The 24763-nt window shown below is 51.0% G+C and overlaps 5 protein-coding genes across 5 annotated transcripts; 1 reads left to right on the top strand and 4 right to left on the bottom strand.

Annotated features, from left to right (window-relative positions):
• Positions 1–113: 113 nt before the first annotated feature.
• rpc2 (DNA-directed RNA polymerase III subunit RPC2) lies at positions 114–3785 on the bottom strand (the record flags this gene model as incomplete). Its single annotated transcript, XM_014691418.1, has 4 exons — positions 114–3345; positions 3426–3527; positions 3598–3610; positions 3659–3785. The coding sequence occupies 4 exons, from the start codon at positions 3783–3785 to the stop codon at positions 114–116; spliced, it is 3474 nt and encodes a 1157-aa protein (XP_014546904.1).
• A 5535-nt stretch (positions 3786–9320) lies between these two features.
• Positions 9321–13634, top strand: PUF1 (Pumilio domain-containing protein; the record flags this gene model as incomplete). Its single annotated transcript, XM_014691417.1, has 6 exons — positions 9321–9563; positions 9673–9693; positions 9822–10261; positions 10611–10785; positions 11366–12230; positions 12286–13634. 6 exons carry the CDS (start codon positions 9321–9323, stop codon positions 13632–13634), a joined length of 3093 nt encoding a protein of 1030 aa, XP_014546903.1.
• A 1403-nt stretch (positions 13635–15037) lies between these two features.
• rpl-15 (60S ribosomal protein eL15) lies at positions 15038–16143 on the bottom strand (the record flags this gene model as incomplete). The annotated part of the gene is made up of 3 exons (XM_014691416.1): positions 15038–15405; positions 15584–15740; positions 16057–16143. 3 exons carry the CDS (start codon positions 16141–16143, stop codon positions 15038–15040), a joined length of 612 nt encoding a protein of 203 aa, XP_014546902.1.
• A 1313-nt stretch (positions 16144–17456) lies between these two features.
• G6M90_00g035070 (uncharacterized protein) lies at positions 17457–17732 on the bottom strand (the record flags this gene model as incomplete). Its single annotated transcript, XM_066130164.1, has 2 exons — positions 17457–17614; positions 17693–17732. 2 exons carry the CDS (start codon positions 17730–17732, stop codon positions 17457–17459), a joined length of 198 nt encoding a protein of 65 aa, XP_065986151.1.
• Positions 17733–18683: 951 nt separating this feature from the next.
• Positions 18684–21431, bottom strand: G6M90_00g035060 (uncharacterized protein; the record flags this gene model as incomplete). Its single annotated transcript, XM_014691415.1, has 2 exons — positions 18684–19275; positions 19354–21431. The coding sequence occupies 2 exons, from the start codon at positions 21429–21431 to the stop codon at positions 18684–18686; spliced, it is 2670 nt and encodes an 889-aa protein (XP_014546901.1).
• Between the last annotated feature and the right edge of the window lie 3332 nt (positions 21432–24763).

Raw genomic sequence — 24763 nt, 5'->3', positions numbered from 1 at the left:
CCACGCTCATATGAATCATGGTTACAAGTATGTCATTATTACAACCATTCACCATTTACCCAGAACCCATGTAAACGTTACAAGTCCTCTTCCCCCATCCCTCTCTACATCCATCAATCAGGATGGGGAAACTCATCTTCCAGCTGAAGACGCACACCGACATTCATGCTAATCAACTCCTGAACAAGAAGCTTCGCCGCGTACGGCATCTGCATCTGCGTGACTTGCCTCGTGCTCTTACAAGTATTACAGTAGCCCTTGTATCCAAAAAGACCGCACTGCTGGCAAATATCAAGTGTGACACCGTCCGAGCTTAACATGAGACGCTCCAGTAGGAGCTGCGAGGCGCCATATGCAATCAGGCAATCACGCTCCATTTCTCCGAGACGCAGTCCACCGTCCCGCGATCGACCTTCTGTAGGCTGCCTCGTCAAAATGGCCCTGGGCCCGCGGGATCGCGAGTGCATCTTGTCTTGTACCATGTGCTTCAAACGCTGATAATAGATGGGGCCGTTGAAAATATATGCTTCCAGCGGCTCCCCCGTCAGACCTGACGTGAAGTAATCTTTGCCCTCCCAGGAGAAGCCGTAGTCGAGGAGCACCTGGCTCATGTCCTTGACTGGATGCGATCTAAATGCATCGCCGAAGCCGTAGTCTGGCCGGCCATCGATAATCGAAGCCTTGCCTGTTAAACATTCCAGCAGTTTACCCACCGTCATTCGAGACGGGAAACCGTGAGGGTTCATAATGATGTCTGGGCAAAGCCCATTGTCGGCAAATGGCATATCTTCCTGGTCCACGATAATACCAACGACACCCTTTTGGCCGTGGCGAGACGAAAATTTGTCTCCTAGCTCTGGACGACGCGTTTGGCGGGTTTGCACCTTGATGACAGTGGTATCCTTCTCTGTTTGAGAAATCATAACCTTGTCAATGTAGGCAGGATCGGGAATTCGATAGGAGATGGCAGAGTCCCGGTACTCGCTTGGTCCGCGATCGAGCCCAATGCCTGTCGTCGTCAGATCCAGGGGAGTTTCTTTCTTGACCATGACCTCTCCGCTCCTGACTCGGTAGCCAACAGTGGCTAGCCCGTCATCGTCCAGAGCCTCGTACTTCACCTCGCGGCGTGTCGTGCCGCCATTCACCTGATTGACTGGATCGCCGATACGCTCCCGCCTGCCATTCGGGTACTTCTGCAGCTCTGTAGTGTACTTGCGGAAGACCTGACAGCGTCCGAATCCCCTGTCGATTGAAGCCTTGTTTAAAACCAGGGCATCTTCAATATCGTATCCAGAGTACGACATGACAACGACTGTGGCATTCTGACCAGCGGGGAGTTTGTCATAATGCACAAGCTGAATGGTCTTGGTAATGACCATGGGCCGCTGTGGATAAACCAAGGTATAAAGCAGCGTATCAATGCGGTTGAATTGATTGTACGCAATTGCTCCAATAGCTTGCTTACCCATGGCACATTGGTATGTGTTTCTGGGAGATTGGTTATGATGTGGGAATGGAATCAAACCGGCCACAGCTCCAAGGAGGGTGAATGGCTCAATCTCCAAATGGGTCGTGCTTTGCGTTATTTGATTTTCATATAAGGTGATAAGCGCGTCTTGTTCCTCGTTGACATCCAGGTACTCGACGATGCCCTTTGTCAAAAAGTCATCAAAGGTAACTTTGCCTAAATGCAACAACTTCAGATGCTCATGCCTGAGCTTTTGCTTTCCGTTCTTGACAATAATATATGGTCGGCAGATGCGCCCTTCGTCTGTCGCAATGTGGACAGCATTAAAATGGGAGTTAAGGTTGATGCTGACGAACGGTGATATCCAGCCTTTTCGACGCATGGTGCGAAATCTCGAGGCAAACCTCTTGGGGTATCGAGTAAGGGCAAAAGGTGTACCGTTCACGTGAATAACCCAGGAGCCCTCCCGGTGCATCTCGGCACCTGAAAAGTTCCGGATAGGCTCAACGCCTGTGTCGAGTGTGAAGATCCACCGCTTCACCGGAGCCTCGTCGACATTGGTTGTGATGTGTGTCATGAGAGCCAAATTCTTGACCAAACCACATGCTTCACCTTCGGGGGTATCTGAAGGGCACAGCATACCCCATTGTGATGGCTGAAGAGCACGAGGGCCAGAAACCTTGCGCGTCTTCTCGAACTGGGAGCTGATTCGCGTCATCATACCCAGGGCACTGATATAACTCAGTCGACTCAGCACGTGCGTGACACCGGCTCTGTTCATGTTGAATCGCTTCACGCTCCAGTTGCCTGTTTGGATTGCGCGGTTAATTCCCATTCCGATATTGTTGGCGTGGTTGCTGATCATGTGAACTGCATCGAGGGGGACAGCGCGATTATTCTTTTTCAGGAATTTGTCAATGGACATCTTGACTTCGCCCATGAATCGCTTGAATAAATCTTCAAAGAGTAGAGACAGGAGCTGACCCGCCAACTCCAATCGCTTGTTGCCGACAAAGTCTCTGTCGTCAACGAGCTTGGAATCCTGTGAAGCCATCAAGACTCGTCGCGTCATCATAGCCACGTAAATTGCTTTGGGATAAAAGTCCAGACCCTCGATAGGAACATGAGCAATGATGAGATTGGCCAAGGCATCAAGACCTTCTTCGACGTTATTCCGACGGACCTGGGGTCCGAACATGGCTTTACGCGACCCCATCTTTACCCTTGCGCCGATGTATTCGAGAGCCTGGTGTTGTGTGAAGACTCCAGCTCTGGTTGCCTCGTCAAAATTGATGACAAACTCATCCTGATACCGGCCATCCGAGCCAGCAACAAGTTGCATAATTTCATAGTCGGACAACCCCCCCAAGGCCTTGAGAATAATGACAATCGGAATACCTTCAACGAGAACGTTGTGCGTCATGACAATCCTGTCCTTCTTGAGGGTAACGTACGTCTTTGACTTTCGTTCGTGGGTTGAGCTGGTTACCGATGCGGATATGATGTTGTTCTTTTCGTCAGCCTCAACAATGACTCGATTTTTGCTCAGCTGCTCTTGAATCAAAATGACCTTTTCGGTGCCGTTGATGACGAAGTAGCCGCCAGGATCAAGAGGGCACTCGTTCATTGCCTCCATCTGCGCGTTGTTGGCGCCACTCAGGCGGCACCTGGAGCTTTTGAGCATCACAGGCATGCGACCAAGGGGCACATTTCTCCGTATAATTCGTTGCTTATCTCGAATATATGCGATATCGACAACAATAGGAGCGGCATACGTCATGTCTCGTAGCCGACACTCCATGGGAGTTACCTCGGTTCGAGATTTGGCGTCGTTGTGGTCCTGGCGACGGGGGCGATCGACGCGAATATCTGTAAATCTATATATGGCGCACAAGCGTGTCCTCTTAGCCTGGTTGCCCCTATGAGTGCATGGCAATTGTCTTGAACGTAGACGTACTCTAACCAAAAGTTACTGTCGACATCGCTGCGAATGGTGCGATTGGCGCGGACGATGTCCTTGATCTCCTGCTCCACGAAGAAGTTGTACGAGTCAATATGCCTAGTGCGCAATCGAGGTTAACAACTTTTCTCCAAAATTGAGCCACGTCGAGGTGTGGAATTCCGCATACTGTTTTACAAGCCCTTGGAAAATGTCAGTCTAAGTTTGCAAGGCTGATTCGGGTTACTCACCCTTTACTTTGAGAAAGGCAGGGAGAAGCTGGAACTTGTCGTCCCTGGTATTTACGGGATCCGTGAGCTTCTTGCCATTGTAGAAGGGCTCCAAGAGGGCCTCGAAGCCATCGTCCACCAGTGGCATCGTGTCCTTGACCGTATTTGTCACCGCAGAGAATTCATTTACGAGCTTGGGGGGCCGGCGTTTGGGGATGCAAGTTTGGTCAAGCGGCAGCTTCCTGACGCGGTGCGGACCTCCGGATGCTTTCAATGTTCTCCAGTCAACTTTTTTTTTTGCGACGTCGAATGGTCGCCCCAATGTGATGCAGAAAAGTCCTGCCCCGCGGTGCAGAGTAGGGGAAAAGTGGAGATTACCGCAGGCAAATACAGGCTTGGGATGTCAAGTCAAGCTCCTCCAAGCTCTATGGTGGGGGACGACTGGCAACTATCAAATGTCTGGTATGTAGAACCATGGCAAGTATTTGACTGCATGTGCCGTTTGGCGTTGGGCCACGGCTGATTCATATTCATTAGCAGTCAGAGGATACTCACAGAACATTGCAACGACTACTTAAGGCGAGACCACTTGAACACGGAGCAATCGATAGGCTTGGCGGGCAGAAGCACTTTGTCCAGCTCCGATAAGATAAGCCGTCTGCATTATGTACTCAAGTACGTGATACATTGTACAGACCACGCACTCCCGACCCTTCCACTAAACACTGGGCTATCCCAATAAGAATACGCTTCACATGAGGTTAAGATGAAAAAAAAATTATCTCACAGCTTGAAGCCACTTTTGAATGGCATTCAACCTAAACGCCATGAACCACTGGCAACTGTTTTGCAAGTTGGCCAACAACGAGTTGTCCATACGGGGCAAGTTACACATGGACATGGACATGGCAGGTTGGGAGGAGACTACAGATGTCGCTACGTGGACTGGCAAATTCTGCAGCCAGGATGCATTCGGCGGCGGTCTGCCGATTAGCGCAACAAGGCTCATAACCAACGTATCAACAGCTCCTTCACCAAGCGACCGTTCCAGTCCAGCCAGCCTCATGTCCAAACGAAAAAAAAAAAAAAAGAGTACTCACAACCCACAACCCCGCACCCTCAACAAGGCAGCTTGCTGTGTGTGACTCGAGTTTGCGCAATACATGATGTATTTGATGTACTATGTATGTATGCGCTGGCCCACGTCGCCTTTATAACCCCGAGCGTTGAATATGCAGGCATGTGTGGCGCGTCATACAAGCAGAGGAAAAAAGTCCTTGAAGAGAGCTTCCGGTGTATCGACTACAGTCGAGCAAGTTGTCAGCAACAACCCGCTTGATGAAGGCCCCGTGAGCCTCCGATGGCAACAGCCATACTGTGCTCCCATCCCACATAGCGAACGAATGACGAGGGGAGCCAAAATTATTCCAGTTAGCTTCACCCGCATGCACAACTCAGATCCGATCTAGGCAATCACCCGTGTGAGACGCTGTCAAATGTGTCAGAGCCTCAGCCGTGTTGCTCACATATCCCCGAATCATGGCAATGTACATCAACACCATGGCAAAGTACCTTTGGATGAAGACAAGGTCCCCCCCCCTCTCACACGGAACCAACCCAGGTGGCTGGGCAGGCTGGCTTTTGGCGGGATCTGCACAAGGAAACCTCCCTCTGTCCCTCACATGGAATGGCAGATGGCTGATGCAGGTGAAGGAAAAAGAATCGGCCATGGAGGGGCGGAAGGGCGGAACGTCATTGCGGAGCGTGTCCAGATGGGTGTGGTGTATGGATATCGGGCCTCGAGTGCCTCACGTTTCTCAAAGTGCTTCTTGGCCTCGTCTCTCAGCGTTGAACCCCACATGGTCGCTGGTCAAATTCAACAACTACTGCATCACTCCACCCGTCGCAAAATGTCGGTGAGCAATGCTGCGGACAGGCCACGGCCCTTTTAAGGGACCGAACTGGTAGCTGGCAGAGGGGGCAACGCGGCAAACAGCCATGACGGAAATCTAGACTTGGGCAGTCTTTGATTGGGATTGTGCATTCTGGTGTGGTTGATGATAGGGCTGTCAAGAATTCATGTGGGTTCAATTCCAATGTTGAGTCAACAGGTCAACAGAAAAAGGCAACACGCACTGCGGCATTGCGGGGGTCGCAGCCAGCCTCTGAGAGCTCGTCTTTTTCGGTCTGGTCTGGTCCGTTCCTTCTCTGCCTTCTCGTCAACTCGTCTTGGTGGAGCTTCGGCTTCGGCATCAACTCCGGTCATTGTTGCCAACATTGAAGCACCAGACCTTGACCACCTCACTTAATAAAAAGCCGCTGGGCTTCACCACTGACCGAATGCTTGCCTCCATGTACCGCTGAGCTATCCAGTAGCCAAGTGTGACAGGCTTTGCTAATAGTAGCTATTCATAAAGTCTATTAGATTGATGTCGCCAGATATCAGCAACCCGCACAGCGAACTTGTCAGAGAAGGGTGTTTGACAGACTTGCCTACCTCCCAATCTGCCCACCCTCTCCATAGAGCTCCGACTTCCGACTTTTGACTCTCTGCTTTACCAACTGGTGCATACAAACTGTGTGCCTGTAATTTTTGGACGCCATCTCTTACATATGCCAGTTACCCAGGGCGGAGGGAACGCATACATACTAAGTAGGTATCGTATGTACCTAGACCCAAAGACTGTGGCCTAATTAAACTAACCAAGAATCGTATCGTTGGCCAATCATGCGTCACTTTTGTAGCAACTCAGTACTGTCCCATAGGCTGGCGGATGCAGGCGTCCAAGTTCAGGGCGAATCAAGCGGCATATTTTCGAAATCTTTGCGCTACAAGGCTCATTGGCTCTTGCAACCATCTCGTTGTTTGGACGTTGTAGACGAGTTGGAAAAGACGAGAAACAAATACGGTCGTGGTCGATTTTGCTCATATCACATCGAGGCTTATTAGTGGACCGAGATGGCACGACTCAAGCTGGCGGCCCCGAGTTCCTATGGTACTAGTACTCCTACTCAGTATTGCATATGGAGTTGTCCCGAATCGTTCTTGACAACAGAAATTTGACAAACTTACTTGAGAGCCCGCCAACCCCTCTTCTGCTTCAATGACTCCATGTGGGATTGAGGCGTTGAGGTCAACGACAGAACAACAAACGCTCGACCTGCCGACTTTGTAAGTATTTGCCGCAACATCTTGAGTTACTACTACTCCGTACAACGCTCAAGAATTCTACGGCCCATTCCAAGACCCCTCCCCACTCTTTCCCGCCACCGCTTGGTGAGGTCATGTTACGGAGAGTATCGTGGTCGTACCCACTTAGATGTTCATGCAGACCTTGCTAGGCTAGACAGATTCGACCGAACGTTCTCTCTGATATGGAGTACGGAGTAGTGCCCATGGATTTCGAACCCAAGCACTTGAGAAGCCATCTCCACCACATAGAGTCTGGAATGATGTAGTTCGTTTGCCGTGACGAAAGCGTGGAGTGGGACATGCAGGGTCCTGTTCAACTGATGTGCAGGTGCTTCCCTACGCACACGTAACGGCGAAGTAGGAGACCATGAAATGTGACGTTGGCCTTGCACCACAGAATCCACATTCTCCGTTTTGCTGTCTTCTGGTCTGAACGTCAAGGCCATGTTTCAAAAACTCACGTGAGCACGGCAGAACTCTCACCTCCAGAGTTTGCGCGAGCCCAACTACGGAGTCATCTGTACTGCAAAGTTGGCAAGTCGGCAAAACTTTCCGGTAGGCAGAGGGTTAAAATGAACCTTTGGGGGCAAACAAACTCATCTGCCAACGGTGCCAACTGACCTGGCCTAGCTCTCCGACGAGCCCCAATTGCTGAATTGGAGACGGAGAGAAGAATACTTATTTATGACTCTGTATCCCGTAATTACTAGGTGAACAAATCAAAAAGCACAACAGCCTGATGTGAAACGAAAATATGGAAACCACGCAGAGAATATGGCTGATATATCTGATTGGTACTCCGTAGATTGGTTCTTGCTGCGCTCGGAATAGCCGCCCACGAAGTTTAACTTCGTGTGGCCTCGAAACCAATGTCTAGCTAGCTGATTAGCGGTCTGCGTTGGCTTGCGAGCGTACGCGACGTCCTGTGCGCTTGATACTCCCCTTTTCGATTCTGAGAAAAAGGAGGGGCCAGTAATACATGAGACCAAGAGTGCATTTTGAAATATTAGTTGTCTGTACGACTTGTCCCAGCCAACTAACCACCAGTCAGTCGGTCTTGTATGCCGCCGACGGCATTTTACCGAAACCGGGCTGCATAGCCCTGCCCTCCCAAGCGCCTACCTGCTCTGGGTACTCAAGCGTGTACGGAGTACGGAGCAGGTATCTTTTGGCTAGGGCCAAGTACTGCCCAGGCCGAGCCAAGTACTCCGTGCCCCCAAAGTTGCTTCCTCAATACCAATACCAGACCTGACGTTATGGGCGTATGTAGAACCCTGTGCCTGATGGCGCAGCCTCCGGCTACCAGAGACTCGATTAGGATCAATTGATCCCTCCACTCGCCCCATGCCCATGTGTATCCCCTCATGCCCCCACTCCCTTGCGCCTAAAGCTGGGCTTCGTGACCCCGAGAGACACTGATGGACGATGTCTGAGACCCTAGCAAGCTTCGTTGGCGTCCGGCGCTCTGCCCTGACTGAGTGGCTCCCGTGTACGGAGCACTTGGCCAGGTATGTATTATGCATTTGCCTGTCTTCTTTGTCGCCTGCCAGGTTTTCCCTCTTGTCTGGGCTTTTTTTTGTGCTTCTTCTCTCTCGCCAAATTATTCTGTGGGGGGCTTCGGCAGCTTTGCTCGGGGCTCTCACATCTGGCATTTCGGGTTGCGACGCCTAAACTTCCTTTCGTTATTCATTCGTCTGAGTCGTCTTCAAAATTTGATTTTGTTTCCATTTTCCCCGCCGTACAACATCTCACCAGCGTACCTTCGTTCCCGAGGATTGGACAAACAAGGCAAGTACACTTAATTAAACGAGAGATTGCCCACTATCAATGTTACCACCCAGTCCCATCATGTCGACGGTCCTCTTAAGGACTAAGCTCGCCTCTCAGGAGACGGTGCAAAACGTGTCTATTTCGGGGAAATCAAAGGCAGCAGGCCCATTTCCCGCTCTTTCTTTCTTTCTTTGTTTTTCTCTAATACTTGGAGAGTTTTACCCTTCGCAGAGCACGGGGATGCTTGCCAGTTCTTAACTTCCAATGATGCTCACGGCCAGTATCTCGCGTTGCCATGGCCTTGTGCTAGAGGTGGCGTTGGTTCCATCAACTCCCGACTTGGGGTGGATTGGTGCGCAAGTGCGGTACAAATCAACGACGGTGTGAGAGACCAACCACCGCTAACTAGGCAGCACCCGAGCCGGGGGTCTTTGGCGCATGTGCCTGCCCCTGTTCACTCTTGTCTGAAGTCGCCATGGTGGTTTGGCCTAGACCCATGTGCCCATCCAAATAATAGCAGATGCACAGAGACTCCAGAGACTGCGCGCCCGTCCATCCTGGCACCCCGCCTCCCAACGTGCTCCTCGTCGGATTTGCTTCTCGCTCTCGGCTTGCGACTTGGGCTGACCATTCCTGCTCTCTTTCCATGTCTGCAGGTGTATAGAATCCGATTCCACTCTGCCAATCCGGCGTGTACGAGTTCCGCGTTTGCCGCTCACCATGGATGACGTGCGCTTTCGTTCGCAGCACTCGCCGCGGAACGAAGCGTCGATGGCCGGTTTCGTTTCGCCTCCTCGCAACAACGGTCGTATCTCCCAGCACACCTCCCACGATCAACGGGGCAACATGCCGCGAAGATTCACAACCGATTCTGGTCGAGTGCCGACTCTTTCATCAATGACTGCAGCGTTGACCTCGCCTCCAAGAGGCCTTGGGTTGGATTCTGCCCCAGACTACAATAACGTGAGTCTCTGCTGCTTTTTACCGCCTAGGCCATCTTATCTCATGCTTCGTTCATTTTGCAATTTAGTTCTTGATGTCTGAGTTCATCTGCTAATCTAGTCGGTTATAGGCCTTGCACAAAGTGCAACTTGTACGTTACCCTTGGACAACGGCATGTCCACCGCAGAAAAATATCAAGTCATGCTTGATGCTGCTGGGCTGCTTGTGTGACGATATTCCCCCGTTATGAAACGAAACATCGCTGAATATTTGTCACAGATAGAGCAAAAGAAACTTGAGTATGAGAGGATTCGTGAACAGAGAAGACGCTTCGAGTTGGAGATGCAAAGGCTTGATCAGCAGCAGCGCCGCGAAGCCCAAGAGTTGGCGCAGATGGAGGAGGAGATTCGAATTGCAGGACACCAGTCCGAACCGACAACACCTCCAGAATACCGGGACAACTCGGGTTTCCCATCTATATTCTCACGGCCTAACCGTTATTCGACTTCAAGCCTTGCATCCCCCCCGGGTTTCAACCGTCCTGCTCGATCTGGATCACAGTTAACATCCCCACCATCGGGGCTGACGCAGCAAAGATATGCGTTTGACGAGAGAGCAATGCCCTCTCGCTCGGACCCGAATACTAGGCGTAACAGTGACGACGAAGAAAAAGAAGAGGCCGTGCGACAGGACCCGACTAGTCATAGGTCCACAAATGCGTAAGTAACAATAACTTCCAGAATACGTCTTGGTTGGCACGCCTCGCCCGAGTTCAACCAATATTTTTTGCTTTATAACTTTGGGTATCCCTGTTGTTATACATTCGCCGTCCGTTTTCTGCCTCCAGTGAGGTGATTCTCATGAATGCAAGTGCGAGGCTATGCGTGATTGCACCAGCCGGGCAACAGTGTGTCTGCTTATCTGTAATTTGCCATCGGCTATGGCCATGGTGTGCAAGAGTCTACCGGGGGGCATGCGTGGCACCCAGCATACCTGTTGATTTCCGGCGTCTATTCAGTAGGCCCTTCTCTTCTCGTCTTATGTGCTAATGCAATGATTTTGGGTCAGCTTGCATCGATACTCGATGCCCGTTACAAGGTCGCGTAACGGATTGTACGATATGAACCTTGACCAAACCAATACAACCCGTTTCCTGTTTGGAGACGACGAGCCCAATTCACTGCCTCGTGGTCGCACACCGGACGACAACTTCCCCACCCTCGTGCGTCGAGAAGATCAAATGGTAAGTGAGGGCAACTGTGGTTTTAAAATATTGCGTGTTCGTGAAAGACTTGCTGTTGGTGGCTGCGCAACCGGCTTCGGGGCAGTTCGACAGGGCTCAGCAGGCATTTTGATGTAGAAATAGGGCGAATCGGCTGTTCACGAGCTCTTGAGGTCTGAGGGTACAAGAGGGAAAATGGAAAGGCAGCACACGACAACTGGCAACCCATAGGCGACAGCCGGCAACAGCTGGGCAGCGGCAGCGGCAGCGGCACTCACACTTAGATTTGCAGTTGCGCGCAGTTGCTCATCATTCGAGTACTTTCGTGAAGCTGCTCAAACATCTGGAGCGCCCAGCTGCTTTGACTCAGCGTCAACCTGCCTGCTGCACCGGTCAAAGTTGCACGGCCTCGCCAATTCCTCACCTCGCCTCTACTCCATGGTTGCCTCGCTCATAGTCGCCGTCGTGCCCTCACCGCGCAATTTGTGCTTGCCTCTGCCTATCCCCAGCAGCTCAAGAAACCCCTGTGACCATCCTGTGTATTTTGTTTCTCGTATTTTTATCTCTGCCTTGTTTTCTGACGTTTTGCGCTCTCTTTCAGCTTTCTGCGTCTTCAGCTGCACTCGATCTTGCCTTGTCCCCGTCACCCAATCCTGAAAAGTCCAACGGCTGGAATCGTGTTAACCGTCATCGGCACCAACAGAGCATGTCAGCGATCAACGGGTCATCGTCCAGCAAATCCAACGAAGTCATCACTATCGGTAGTCGACCTCAGTCCTTACGTCATTCTCTTGATCTCAAGTACATCTCAGAGAGCCCAGCAGAGCCTTCATCTGTCGCTATGTCACCCCAGAGCAGCCACATGGCATCCCCTCCTCGCCTTCAGAGCTCTTTCTCAGCCAACGATGTGCCTACTGTTAAGAACACGTCCGGGTCGTCTATCCTGTCAGGCAATGCCAATAACCACGCTCAGCAACACTTCCACAATCATAATGCCAGCATGGGCCGGATCCCAGCTGGTGCAATGCCCTCGCGCCATAATCGTGAGCTGTCCGGTGACAACACCATGAATAATGGCCGCGAGCAGTCTAATGGCTTTCAATCTATCCAGTCCGCTCTGCAGGCGAGTGCTGCACCCTTTGGCCCGAGTCTTACCACCGCAGTCCAAGTCAGCTCGGCGACCGCCGTTTCTGGCCCTTCGACCACAGCTACAGCCAGCTCTTTTAACAATTTCTATACGCCAAATGGATATGGCTCCAATGCGGCTGGTTCAAGTGGCAGCTTCGGCATGCCAATGCTTACGGCAGGGATGCAGCAGATGAGCATGAACGGTGTCAACGGGGCCAACCTGTATCCTGCTCAGAACTACACTGGATATGGCTCATTGTCATACAATCAGGGTGCTGGTCAGCCGCGAGACAGCCAAGCCCGCGTTATCCAACATCGGCGCCAGCTCGACAATGAAGGTATGTAGTTGTACTCGCAAAGCTTGACCCCCAATTATTGACAATCTTCATGTAGCCATGTCTCGCTATCAAAACATGCCTCTTGAATCCTTCCGAGGACAGATTTATGAACTGTGCAAGGACCAACACGGCTGCCGCTATCTCCAAAAGAAGTTAGAGGAACGCAATCCCGAACAGGTTCATATGATTTGGCTCGAGACCAATCAACATGTCATCGAGCTCATGACGGACCCCTTTGGTAATTATTTGTGCCAAAAGCTCCTCGAGTTCTGCAATGACGATGAGCGCACTGTTTTGATTCAGAATGCATCACAGGATATGGTGCGCATTGCGCTCAACCAGCATGGAACACGAGCACTGCAAAAGATGATTGAATACGTTAGCACCCCTCAGCAGGTGCATCTTATCATTGAGGCTCTACGATTTCGCGTTGTTGAGCTTATTCAGGACCTCAATGGCAATCACGTTATCCAGAAGTGCCTGAACAAGCTTACATCGCTCGATGCCCAGTTTATTTTTGATGCCGTGGGCAACAACTGCGTCGAAGTAGGCACCCACAGACACGGTTGCTGCGTGCTGCAACGCTGCATCGATCACGCCTCTGGTGAGCAGAAGCCTTGGCTAGTCGGACGTATCACAGAACACGCACGTATCCTCGTGCAGGATCCTTTCGGCAACTATGTTGTTCAGTATATCATTGATCTCAATGAGCCAAGTTTCACAGAGCCCATGGTTGCTATGTTCCAAGGCTGCATCAGCCAGCTTTCACGGCACAAGTTCAGTTCCAATGTCATCGAGAAGTGTTTGCGGTGCTCCCAGGCGCCATCCAAGGACATGATTGTTGAAGAGCTGCTTGCACCCCAGGAAATGGAGCGGCTGCTTCGTGATTCCTTCGCCAACTACGTCATTCAAACCGCTCTTGAGTTTGCAACGCCTCACCAGAAGTATCGTCTAGTTGAATCGATTCGACCCATTCTGCCGCAGATCCGTACAACGCCTTACGGCCGCCGCATTCAAGCCAAGGTTTCAGCTTATGATAACCGCGGAAGTGCGGCCTCCAGTGGCCAGGTTACACCTGCAGAAAATACCCAAGGCCAGATCCCTCTCCGTCAGGGCCATAACCGCGGCATGTCAGGAAATGCTTCAATGTTGCCGAGCAATGGCATCACAAATGGAGGATTGGCCGGGCTTGGAGCCAACCAAGGTGTTCGCCAGGGCGTTGCATCGTATCCCAACAGCTCTGTCCTGACAGTTCCCCCTCCATCCGGGTCAGCTCCTATTCAGCAACCTCAAAGCCAGCAGCAACAACAGTCTCAGTTCAACCAAAGAGCACCAGGTAGTTTCACACCGTCGCACTCTGCAAATGCGTCTGTGGATGCCAGCGGTGAGACTCGCTGGGTGTAAAATCTTGATTTCTTTCTTATTGCATCGCCACCTACACACGATCCACATGTACCAACACGCGTCACGCTCAAAAGTTCTTTTTGGTTCGTGTCCCTGGATGGCACTCAGCCTCTCATGCAGCACGCTTATGAAACTGCCATGACTTAACGACTCTTTTTATTGTGCATCGTGTTTCATGGTCTTAAATACAGCACGAGAACGCCATTGCCTTATTACTAGCTCAGCCTCCGATCTGCACAGCACATACAGTAGTGCTCTGTGTGTACATTACAAAGGAAGGGTGTTACAGAAAAAAAGAAAAGAAGAGAAAGAGAAGAAAAAACTCACTGACCAGCCTTGCCAGCATCGGCAACAGCAGAAGGTCACATCCTGTATGCGTACACTGATCGCCACGACGAAAGAGCTTCATCGATAGAGATGACTACCAATTACTGCGGACCTGTCACATTTCGAGGTTATTTTACACATTTCCCCCTTGTCATTTTTGTTATTCTACTTCACTTTTTTTTTTCGCCCTCTGTTGTGATTTCTACCATCAAGTTGCGTCTGATGATTTTTTTCGATTCGGACGTAGTGAGTGATGACTACTCGTATTGCACATGCAGAACCGAGAGGAGAGCAGACGGGAATATCCCCTTGTTTCTTGCATTGCTTTTATAACTGCCTCATGATTGTATAGCCGCTTCATTCTCCCCTTCACTTTCTTGAATCGCCGGATCTGGGACTTTGGCTGGATTGGTGAGAGGGAGGGAAATGGGATCATGGAACTGGATAGGCAGTTGGATGGTTGGGGAGGCTTTGCTTCGTTTGTTATGCATGACCCTTTGTATGATCTCGAGAGACTCTTTCGGAAAATAAAATACATGACTTTTGCTCTTGCTACCCTGTTTGAATTGCCCTCCGGGGTGTATTGGCGTGATCAGCAGGCATAAAAGCGTACCTTTTACCGCCACTTTATGTACTTAAGTAGGTTATAGAAAAGTCTTTTCACGGTGGAGACATACGAACATCATAGAGAACTCGGAACGGCGCCAAAGGCAGGAATTTCGTATTTCTTTTTCATCTTGGACATCTTGGTCTGCTATCCTGTTAGTTGCCTCAGTCGATTGGCATCCTCTTGAGAGTAGAGTGCCTTAGGCAAGCAGCATCAACATCACAGAAGAAGGTAAGAAATTATCGTCATTATGGGAATCATTTCCATTCCAGCATTGTTTTGTATAATAAGCTACCAAGTCATAATGGCCCTTTTTTTCATCCTTGAGCCCCGTTGACCGATGATTCCAAGCAATAGCAACCACGCAATGCCAAAAACCACGCCCCAAACAACCCTCCCAAGCTCCCTCGTTCCGTAACGCACGTCAATTTTCCATTGAGCGACACTGTGCGACGCACGGACGAGACGTTTATCGGTAGCGCCACAGGGAAGTGGTGTTGTGACGCAGCCAGGTCTTTCTGCGGCCGGCCTGGGTCTTGTTGTAACGGTGGCCCTTGTTGAGGCCACGGGACTTCTTGCCGGTAGCAGTGAGACCACGGGCCTCGCGGTGCTTGTGAACGGGGTTGACGATCCAGTTGATGCGAGGGTCGATGCGGATGGCCTTGTGCTGGGGGTCGACGAGGATGATCTCGTAGTACTTGTACGTGGAGTCCTGGTTGATCCAGTACGAGTTGAGGACGCGCAAGTTGGCGCAGCGTCGGCCGACACGCTCCTCGGCGGTGGCCTTGAGGGATCGCTGGTACTTGAGCTGGTTCACACCCTGGTTGGTGGGCTTGCCTGTTTGGATCGTCAGCATGAGTGGAATCGAATTCGTAGCGGCGGTTGCCGAGAAAGTAGAGACGGGCACGTAGAGTGCGGTCAAGACAAGGCATTCGGGAGAATGGCATCTTTGTCTCTGCGCAGCTCACGGTGCGGACCCCCAAATTCCTTCGACCCCGGCCTTGTTTGTACGTACCATAGGTGGCACCCTTGGGAACAGGGCGCTTGCGGCCGCCGCGGCGGACGCGGACGCGGTAGATGACATAGCCCTGCTTGGCCTTGTATCCGAGGCGTCGAGCCTTGTCGGGACGCGAAGGGCGAGAGGCGCGGTGAATCACGTTCAACTGACGGTACTATATTACGCACTCTCAGCAAAAGTTCAACGAGTGTATAGCACAGACCGAGCGGCCGGATATTTCGAGTCTCTTTCTTTCTCTCATTCAAGCAAGGGATGAAGCTCCATCGGACCTCCTTTATTCCTCTTCGTTGCCAATCAAAGATGCACAATTCTTTGTTTCGATGATTTCTTATCGAAGGGGAACTCGGGAAGGTTCGATGAGAGACAAAAAAAATGTCTGAATGAAGTTCGAGTAGGAATAGAGACTTCGACTCCGTTTCGCTCGTCCACGATATGCCATTGAATGTGTCTGTAAATTGGACTTAACGTACTTCCCAGCAGCGCACTCGGAGGAGGAAGCGCATCACATCGGACTGCTTCTTCTTCTGAAGTTCCTCAACGTATTTGAGGGCACCCATCTTGGCTGTTCGAGTAGCAGCGACGTTAGCTCAAATTAAATTCGTCCTTGCTCCCAGAGAGTATTTTGGTGTAGAAGGAATGCTGCCACCAGGAGAGTATTGGGATGACGAACCGGTTTGTGAGGCGAGATTCCTGTAGTGGGTTAGCAGTGGTGGGAGCAGAGAGTCGAAATTTCGTTCGAGGAAACTTGCACATTATCCCAGGGCTGGGCGGAATTGAAAATTGGGAGGAAGTTTGTGTGGGCTAAGCGATGCGCTAGTCTGCTTTCAGGTTTAGCCGTTCACGAATTGCCCCGTAATGCCCTGGCCCTGTTTCTAACATGCACGGATTGACTGGCACGCTGATGAGTCAGCTTCTCGAGTGGGGCTCAACGTTCCACAAAATTGCCGCCTGTAATTGATCACACAGCAGTGGACAAGGGGGTTGTGCGTTACTACGAAACCATCTCGACTTTATTGATGTGATCTTCGTGTCTTCTAGTGTGTGGCAAGCCGGAGCTTTGATGGCTCCCTAAGTTGACATGGGCTGTTTTTTAACATTATCGTAGAACTCTTCCATTAAAACATGAATCCCAATTTTCACGAGTAAATGCCAAGGCTCGGCCCTTTATGGCAGAAAAACAGCAAGTCCAAACAAGGCTTGTAAAATGCCCTCAGTAGTATTCCCCCAAGTTTCGCCCGTCTTTTGTTGCCACGTTTCCTGCAGTAGTTCTGCGGCAATGTGGTCAATGTCATCATTCCCGATGTTTGTGGAGATCCTGGAGGCGTTCGGAATAATATTCTGTTCAGCATATTTCATCGAATGTCCCATGAGACTTGCGCTAAGCAACTGTAAATCCATACCATCTTGCTTCCACCGTACGCAGGAGGGCATCCTAATATCGTTCTCACGCTTGCTCAGTTCTTCGTAATCCTTCATTAAAACACGAAATCCGTCCAAGGTACGGATTGCTTTATGGTAAGAATCGTTTGCAATCCCGGTCTGTCCCGGGTAGGAGCTACAAGTATGAGGCAATATCGAAGGCATATTATCTGGGAGATTCTTGGTCACCAATTCTTTTATAGTTGGTAGTTGATGCAAAGAACTATAAAATATTAGCGTGTGTTTGAATTTGGTTGGTATAAATCTCTTACGCTGTGTGGCAAATAATGCGTGTCTTGATGTGTGCCTGTAGGTCGCGAGCTGTCTTCTCCAAATCCCGTCTCGCATCCTGGGTATTTATTTTAGCCTTTTTTGCTACCCGGGAATAAGTTCCACTAGAAATCATAGGAGAGTTCAGCAAAGAGATAAACACCAGGAGCGTTTATAGCTGTTAGAAAAACCTCGTCTGCAATGGAAGCGAAGCTTCATCGTCCTGCGACAGCGTTGTGCGCGGGTTCTTGCCCCCAGTACACTTGAGCAATGACGGAAGAGCGGTTGAAGCATCATGTTCCAAATCGCTGTCTGCCACAGTAGTGTCTTCAATTTCGTCTGAAAAACGGATCAGTCTTCAAATTTCGTATATATAATGACATTCTCGTCCAAACTCGCTGCTGAGCTGGGACGCACCATGCTTGAGTAGCTTTCGTTTTCTTGTCAGAGGCGCCATTGCGGTCCTGGAAGATGCGGGTTTCCAGTACCAATTACCCCCGTAGCATATCAAAGTGTAGCAGTTGAGGGTTTCTTAGGGCCCGCGTAGGTTGTAACATAAAAAGGAAGTTTGGAAGACTGACAGATAAAGGAGAATAGAGGGAAGTCAGGGAGTCCACGGAAGGAGCTACCTCGCCGTCCCAACAGCTGTCCAGGTGAGGTCTGGCAGCTGGCAATAATCGCATCTCACACTACAATCTTAGAAAAGAGACACTTTATACCAAGTAGTTGAACTAACATGAATGAATATTTCTAGAGCGAATGACGGGAAAGAAACTAAATTGAAACGCCTTCCAATTTGTATATACTCATAAATCATCGAAGTTGCTCTTAAGTTCTAAAACAAGCCCAAAAGCCACCTAATGCCCAAGAACCGCGGTAGCAGAAGAATGACAAAATATGATGTAACAAAAACTCGTTAAGAGGACGACGAAGAGAATCAAGAACAGACATATCGCCCAACGAGCCCCAAATTCGTTCGTACATGACCTCCGCCCTACCCAAGTCATGCCTCTCCCCTATTCGTTGCATATTAGTTACAGCGTGAGTGACCCTTTTTTTGTTTTTACTCAAGCATCTTTCTGTCTATGTTTGAACCTCAGCCTTTCTGGTGCGTGCAAGCAAGGAACCATTGCCTTTTCTCTCTCTGGGCCACTGTTCACCCGTCTTTCTTGATATAAACGCCAAATATCACATTCCCAGAATACTGTAAAAAGGAAAAAAAAAGGACTAATAAATTTGATGAAAAGAAAATGTGGCAATTGTAAACAAGAGAATTGACCGCACAATTCAGCCAGTTACAATTCCCGAGCACTCTTGGCGATCAGCTGCCACCAGTGGTGCCTGTGTGCGTAATATATTCCTTGCCATTGCTTCCTTTTGTTTCCCTTTTTAGTTCTATGAGCAATGATCAATGTGTGTTTAGGGACAGACCCTGGAATGCAGTATTCCAGTCGTTTTGTGCAGTTATGGGTGACACGCCTGCTGCGTGTGGAGTCGGACTCGGGAGATTCTGCGCTCCGGGAAACCGCTGGCGAAGAGACTGGAAGTCTCCTTGCTGGCCAAATCCAGTCGGGAATCCATCCGCACCTGGAGAGAGGCTTGGAGCGTATGGAGCAGACGTGCCGCGGGCATTACCAAATACACCACCCCCATACGCATAGTTGTTCGGCGGGTATGCTGACGTTGGTGGAACATTTCGATCACTACCAAAGGGCTGTGAAAATGTTGGTCGGTATCCCCGGCCGAAGGCTTGTGGCTGCTGCTGTTCCTGGACTTGAGGATTCTGGCGTCTTTCGCCTCCGGAGGCACGCCCGACACCTACAGCACCAGGGCCAATTCCACTTGGTGCCTGAATGCCCAGCGTTGGGCTGGCAAATGAAGCTGGGTTGATAGCAGACATCCAGATCCTGGTTTTGTAGATTTTGAAGAGGTCTGTAACGAGAGAATTAAAGTTGATGTAAGAGTCAGCGAAGTAGTAGAATGTAAGCTTCTTCCAGTCCCTGCAATTTAATGGTTAGTAAGCAAGCCTTCTTTCTTGTAGCCTTTGCCTTCGAGGATGAAGGGTGTCAAAAACTCACATTTGAAATTCCGCATCAAGGATTTCCATGTTGAGGCCGTGCTCCTTCACTTTCTGCATGCAAACACGTTTTGCTTTGGCTTCCTGACCTTCTTTATCGCATAGAGCTTGCAACTCATGATGCTGTGCAAGGCGCTTAATAAGTTTTGGTCGAAGCTCTCCGGCGTTTGGCTCTTGCAGATGGTGTTGGGTGGGCGGTCCCATGCCGCCGACAGCGCTGCCCTGAAGGACACTAGATGATGCCATCAAACCTGCGCCGGAACCCTCTTGAGCTGCAGCGGCACCCTGTGAATACATCATGAGCCACTTGTAGTGCTCCTCGGCGTAGTGCTCTTTCAGCTCCTTTGCAGTTTGCCAGTCAACGTTGACCTTGGCGACTGTTCCCAGATCGGTGCCTCGATCTGCTTCAACAATGACCAGGTCACCAGGCTTAACTGTGAGGCCCGTACCCTCTTGAATGTAGAACACGTCGGCTCTGACACACTTGAACAGGACCACGTGAAGAAGTTGGTTGTGCCTGGGCTGAGCCATACCGAAAACATTGCGGTGAGGAGAAGGCGGACGGTTGGTGAACTGGTTCTGAAGACCAAAATGTGGTGCATAGGGATTGCTAAAGGCAGGCTGCATTGTGCTTGGCAAGCCGGCCAAGATTTCTGTCGCTGAACTCAATAATTGCTCGTGGGATTTTAACAAGAGTGACTTACGGTTATTGATGTTTGCCATCCCAGTACCATCCCCAAATCCAGCAGGAAACCCATGGGAAGACTGTCCCTCGCCCACCCCAGAAGCATCGAGAGCAGATACTGAATCAGCAATGGAGCTGATAGAGCCTTGTCGAGTTGGCATATTGGCAAATGAATGGCGTCGGCTCTGTGAAATATCCCCACCGAAGAATCCCGGAGAGCTTGACCACAGGGCAGCCTTTTTAAGGTTCAAGTTGTCCGCTTTTTGGTTGTTCAGGCCCAGGGGAGTGCGGAAAGCATTGGCTCCGTATTCACTCATACGCCGACCCGAGGCTCGCCTGCCGAGCGAATCGATTGAATCAGTAGCCTCGTCCAGTTCATCAACCGCAAAATCCGACTCTTCTGGGACAGTCTCATATCCATTTCCAAGAAAGGATGCACCAGTAGAGGCACGAGGCCGGATGCGAGAGTTGTTGTATTGTTGTTGGCGCAGCATTGCATTTTCACGGGTGAGCATTTCGATAGTTTTGGATTCGGACATCTGGTGATAGGAGCCTTGAAGCGATTCAGATGTACTTTCATCGTCATCATCTTCCACTTCCTTGACCTTTCCGAGCATTGAGCCATCATTTGCCATCTCACTCAGCATGCTGGGTCGAGAGGGTCGGTGCTGCAAGGCCGGGTGACGTGCTCGCCCCAGGATAGCAGATGAGTTCATTCCACCTGGTGGTGCCGTCTCGGGGTCCATCTGGCCAACTGAATATGACTGGGATCGGTAAGTTTTAGGAGTGGGATGTAACGGAATAGCAAATGGGATTTGGGAATTAGACATGGAATCTCGAGAGCCTGGAGAAACTTGATTCAAGCCAGAGTCGGATCCAAAAAAGGAATTACTGCCTGCCCCTGGTGGAATTATAGAGGTTGGCGATGGAAGAACTTCGCTTAGCCTTGACGACGCATCCTTTCGATCGGCATTCCAAATACCGGCCCCCCAAGAAAATGCTGATGAGTTGGCTGAGCGGCCAACTGAAGAGGTTGAATGAGAACCCCAAGGGCCGCTGCCAGCCTCAGCTGATGGAGTGCTGGGGTGCGATCCTGTTGGAGACATGGAACTGCTTGCAAACGAGCCTTTACGGGGTCGATTCAATGGCTGAGAGGTATCGTTGAGCCACGAGGATCGGCGGACGGGCTTGTGAGATTGAACAGGGGCAGCCTGAGATGCTTCGTTGCGGTGTTCTCCTTCGTCATCCGAACTTGCTAGCGCCTCTGAGTCAGGAGTTGATGTCCGGGCTTGAACTTTTTCCAAGAGCAGACTCTGGGTTGTAGTTGCCCCAGGAGGAAACGATCCTTGGCCAAGTTTCGATGTGGTCCCGGCTTTGAGGGGGTTGGAGCTCATGATGTCTCACGTCCCACAGGATATGCCACCCCGAATGCCCAAAACAGCACTATATCGCAATCCAAAAGCCGCCACTCGAAATTTGAAACACGGGCAGAAAAGTGTGTATGTTATTGAGCGACAAACAATGTAGAAGAAGGCCTTTGACTTGTACAGTTAGCAAACGTTTCCGAGATGTAGCATCTTTGTAACCAGCGCAACATGCCGTTCTCTGACGAGTACCCCGTCTCAATCGCAAAAGTACCAGAGCCGACATAGAATTACAATGGTGCTGGGATGCAAGAAACTTACGTTGGCAATAATAATAAAACAAGAAAATCTTTGTTGTATCTAATGCGTGACAAGAAGCTCTAGGTCGTCAATGGTCTGATGAAATTCCGGACTCAGAAGCGTCTTGTCTTGAGACCAATTCCAGTACAAACGGGTAGTGATGAGTTGTATCTATCGGCACCTCGATGTCGATGAAAGTAATACAGGTTGTGGTATGTCGTCAAGGAAGATTAAGAATGAGATGTAGAGGGTATAACAAATCTAAACCAGTGCGAGTCTAACCCAGAGCCCAAAAAGGAAAACAAATTCAAGAATAAGTGTAATTTTGAAATCCAGTGCAAGAGAGCGCACCCATTCGCAGCGGAGGATTTATTCGCAGGATATGATGCGATTCGGTGCTGCGTGAATGTGGTCCTACTTGGTGCCCATGGTGGGATGCCAGGAGGCACACAGTAGAGGTGCGATGCGGCTCCAGCTGTCGCGAAAAGCAGCAGGTGTCGCGAGACTGTCAAGCCTGCCTCGAGTCACGAAGAATCGACAACGACAATTGAGCACGGCCCAATAAGCTTCTCGAGAAGAGTTGAGGCTTTGGGCTTCCGGGCAGCAGAGACACGCGTATGGCTTCTGAGATTTTGCACGCGGTGGCAAGTGGCGAGCGGGAAATGATGGAGAGTATTGTCTGGACCGCTAGCGAGACGTCCGTAGGGCCAAGGCGAAATTCAGGATGAGAGGATTCTTCTCTAGAAAGAAGAGCAGACGGAAAAGGGTAAGTGTCGGTCGCGGGTCTGACGCTATCGCACTCGTGTTCGAAGTGTACTGAAGTCCGAGCCAGAAATTGAGCGCCACAGTTGAGCAGTTCTCTCAAAGCTGGCAGGTGGTGATGATCCAGGTCAAGAAGTGGAGGAAGTGGCAGGTGACCAGGTGACCACAGCGCGAGACACTTGTACAGTTAGTCGTGCGCGGTCTGGTGCGCCTCAGCACTTGAACGCCTCAGTGGTCTAGTGTCAAGAAGAGGACTGTGTCTTCTCACTCCCTCTCTCAGTTTTTTCTTCTTTCTTTCCCTTTCCTCCCTCTTTTTTTTTGGCTGCCTTCTTTTTCTGGACCGCGTGCGAAATCTCTCACGACACCAATATTTGTAGGGCCCAATCGACAACAGAATTGGCTCGTTGCGAGATGGGCTTCAAGTCACAGTAACTTTGGAGCTATTGTTGAGCTTCTCCGCAAAGCCTCAGAACCACGTACAGGAAATGCCAGTCCCTAACCGGTGGGGGAGGCACAAGAGCAAAGTCGTACCTGGCTACACGGTGCAACTGGGCTCTCCACCTGGCGGCGTGAGCGATGCGTTGGAGAGGTATGAAGTAGGCCCCTTACGATGGTTGCAGCGTGAGGCCTTGGTCCTGGAATCGAGTGGTGTGTTTGAATGTGGCGCGGGGTCTCGTGTGTTGGCAGGCCTGCCGTGTGAGCCTTTGTGCCCTTTGCGCGGTAACCTGGCAACCTTGTAGTCTCGTAGTCGCGCAGTCTCGCAATCTTGCCGTGCCTGATAAAGAAGCAACAGCAAACTTGACGAGAGTAGGTAGGCTGAGTCGGGGAGCTTGGCGATCCGGTAAGACTGGCCGCTACGGAGGGCGAAAGTTCAGGTGCGCAGGCGGGTGGGAAGAAGGGGGGGTCTGGTACGGCTGGTGCCAGTTGCCGGTTGCTGGTGTAGGGTCGATCAAGTCAAGTATCGTATAATAGTCAGGGTGTCCTCCGTAGTTACATGCGGAGGGGCGCTTCGGCGTCTTGCTCAGCGTTGGTTGGGTGATTCTGGTTCGAGGCACGATCGGATGGGGTCAACGGCTTGCAAACACCACCACTGGAGCACCAGGCAAATGCGATCAGAATGATCAATGCAAGCAGGTGAGCTGCAACTGTGAGCTGGCCAACAGCACCAGTGGGGAAGCAGAGTATGATATGCTTTTCGGAGCTGTCCCAAGAGGGGGATGCAATATGTAACTGGAGGCACCAGCTTAGACGGCGGGCCCTGCAAGTGGCCAGGAAATTAAGACGAGGAAAAGGAGACGTGGGACATGGAACATGGGGAGGGGGGCGCCAGGCAAGGCAAGGCACTCGAGCAGGTAGGGCAAGGCAGGCGGCAAGTGGCGAGCGAGGCAGGCAAGGCATTGACATGGCATGGCATGGCATGGCATGGGAGGCGGACGGGACAGGTATTAGACAGATGCAGACGCGGGGGAGGCTGTCCCAAATGGTCAAGGTCGACAGCGGCGCTACGATGCCGTCCGCGAGGGTGGGGATGGAATATGTACCCAGTACTGGGTACTCTCCATTCTTTAGGAGATTCCTGCGCTAGCTCAATGTCCGTCCAGCAACACATGCAACACTCACTCTGCCGAGTACATCAGACGCACCGGAGAGTACCCAGGTACTTGGCCGACAGGCAGTAGTATGGGGCTCTCGCGGTGAATGTGGATGCTTGTGTGGTCCCAACCTCGAGTGTGGATGCAAATAGTAGAACTGTCAAACTGGACGTGGATCAGCCTCTCCTTCTGCTATTTGGAGTTGACGACTGTTTGCCAACGAATCACCAGCATGAGGGTACGACGACGCACAAATGAAATTGGATCATGGGTGAAATGGTGGGCAGCCGCGGGAGGCCACTTCAACTCGAGCTATGCCGGTGGCCAAGAAGCGATGAAGTGCGGCACATGGCAAAGCACATAGGAGCTGCAGCTCATATCCCGTGAATCGATGAGAGTACCTAGCCTTGCCGAGCTCCTGTCGTGCTTGAGGTACATACCTACCTAGGTATCCACGGAGTCTGGTAGTTGCGCGCGCAATCCTCGGGCACAACGCTTTCCAATATGCCCGGCCGGGCTGTGGACTGGGAGCTGGCGATGAGAATTGAGAACCAGGAAGAATGGGAGCTGCGCTTAAATCTTCCCATCTCTTTGACGAATCCCAGGACTTGGCATCGGGTTAAGACAGACTGGTGTGGATGTGGAGGAAATGTGGCGCTGGCAAGTGGATGTCAGGGGACCATCCAACCCCCAGCTTGAAGGTCCTCG

The sequence above is a fragment of the Metarhizium brunneum genome, chromosome 2 (genome assembly GCF_013426205.1).
Source record: "Metarhizium brunneum chromosome 2, complete sequence".
Classification (NCBI taxonomy): Eukaryota; Fungi; Ascomycota; class Sordariomycetes; order Hypocreales; family Clavicipitaceae; genus Metarhizium; species Metarhizium brunneum.
This window is presented reverse-complemented; position numbering and strand designations above follow the sequence as displayed.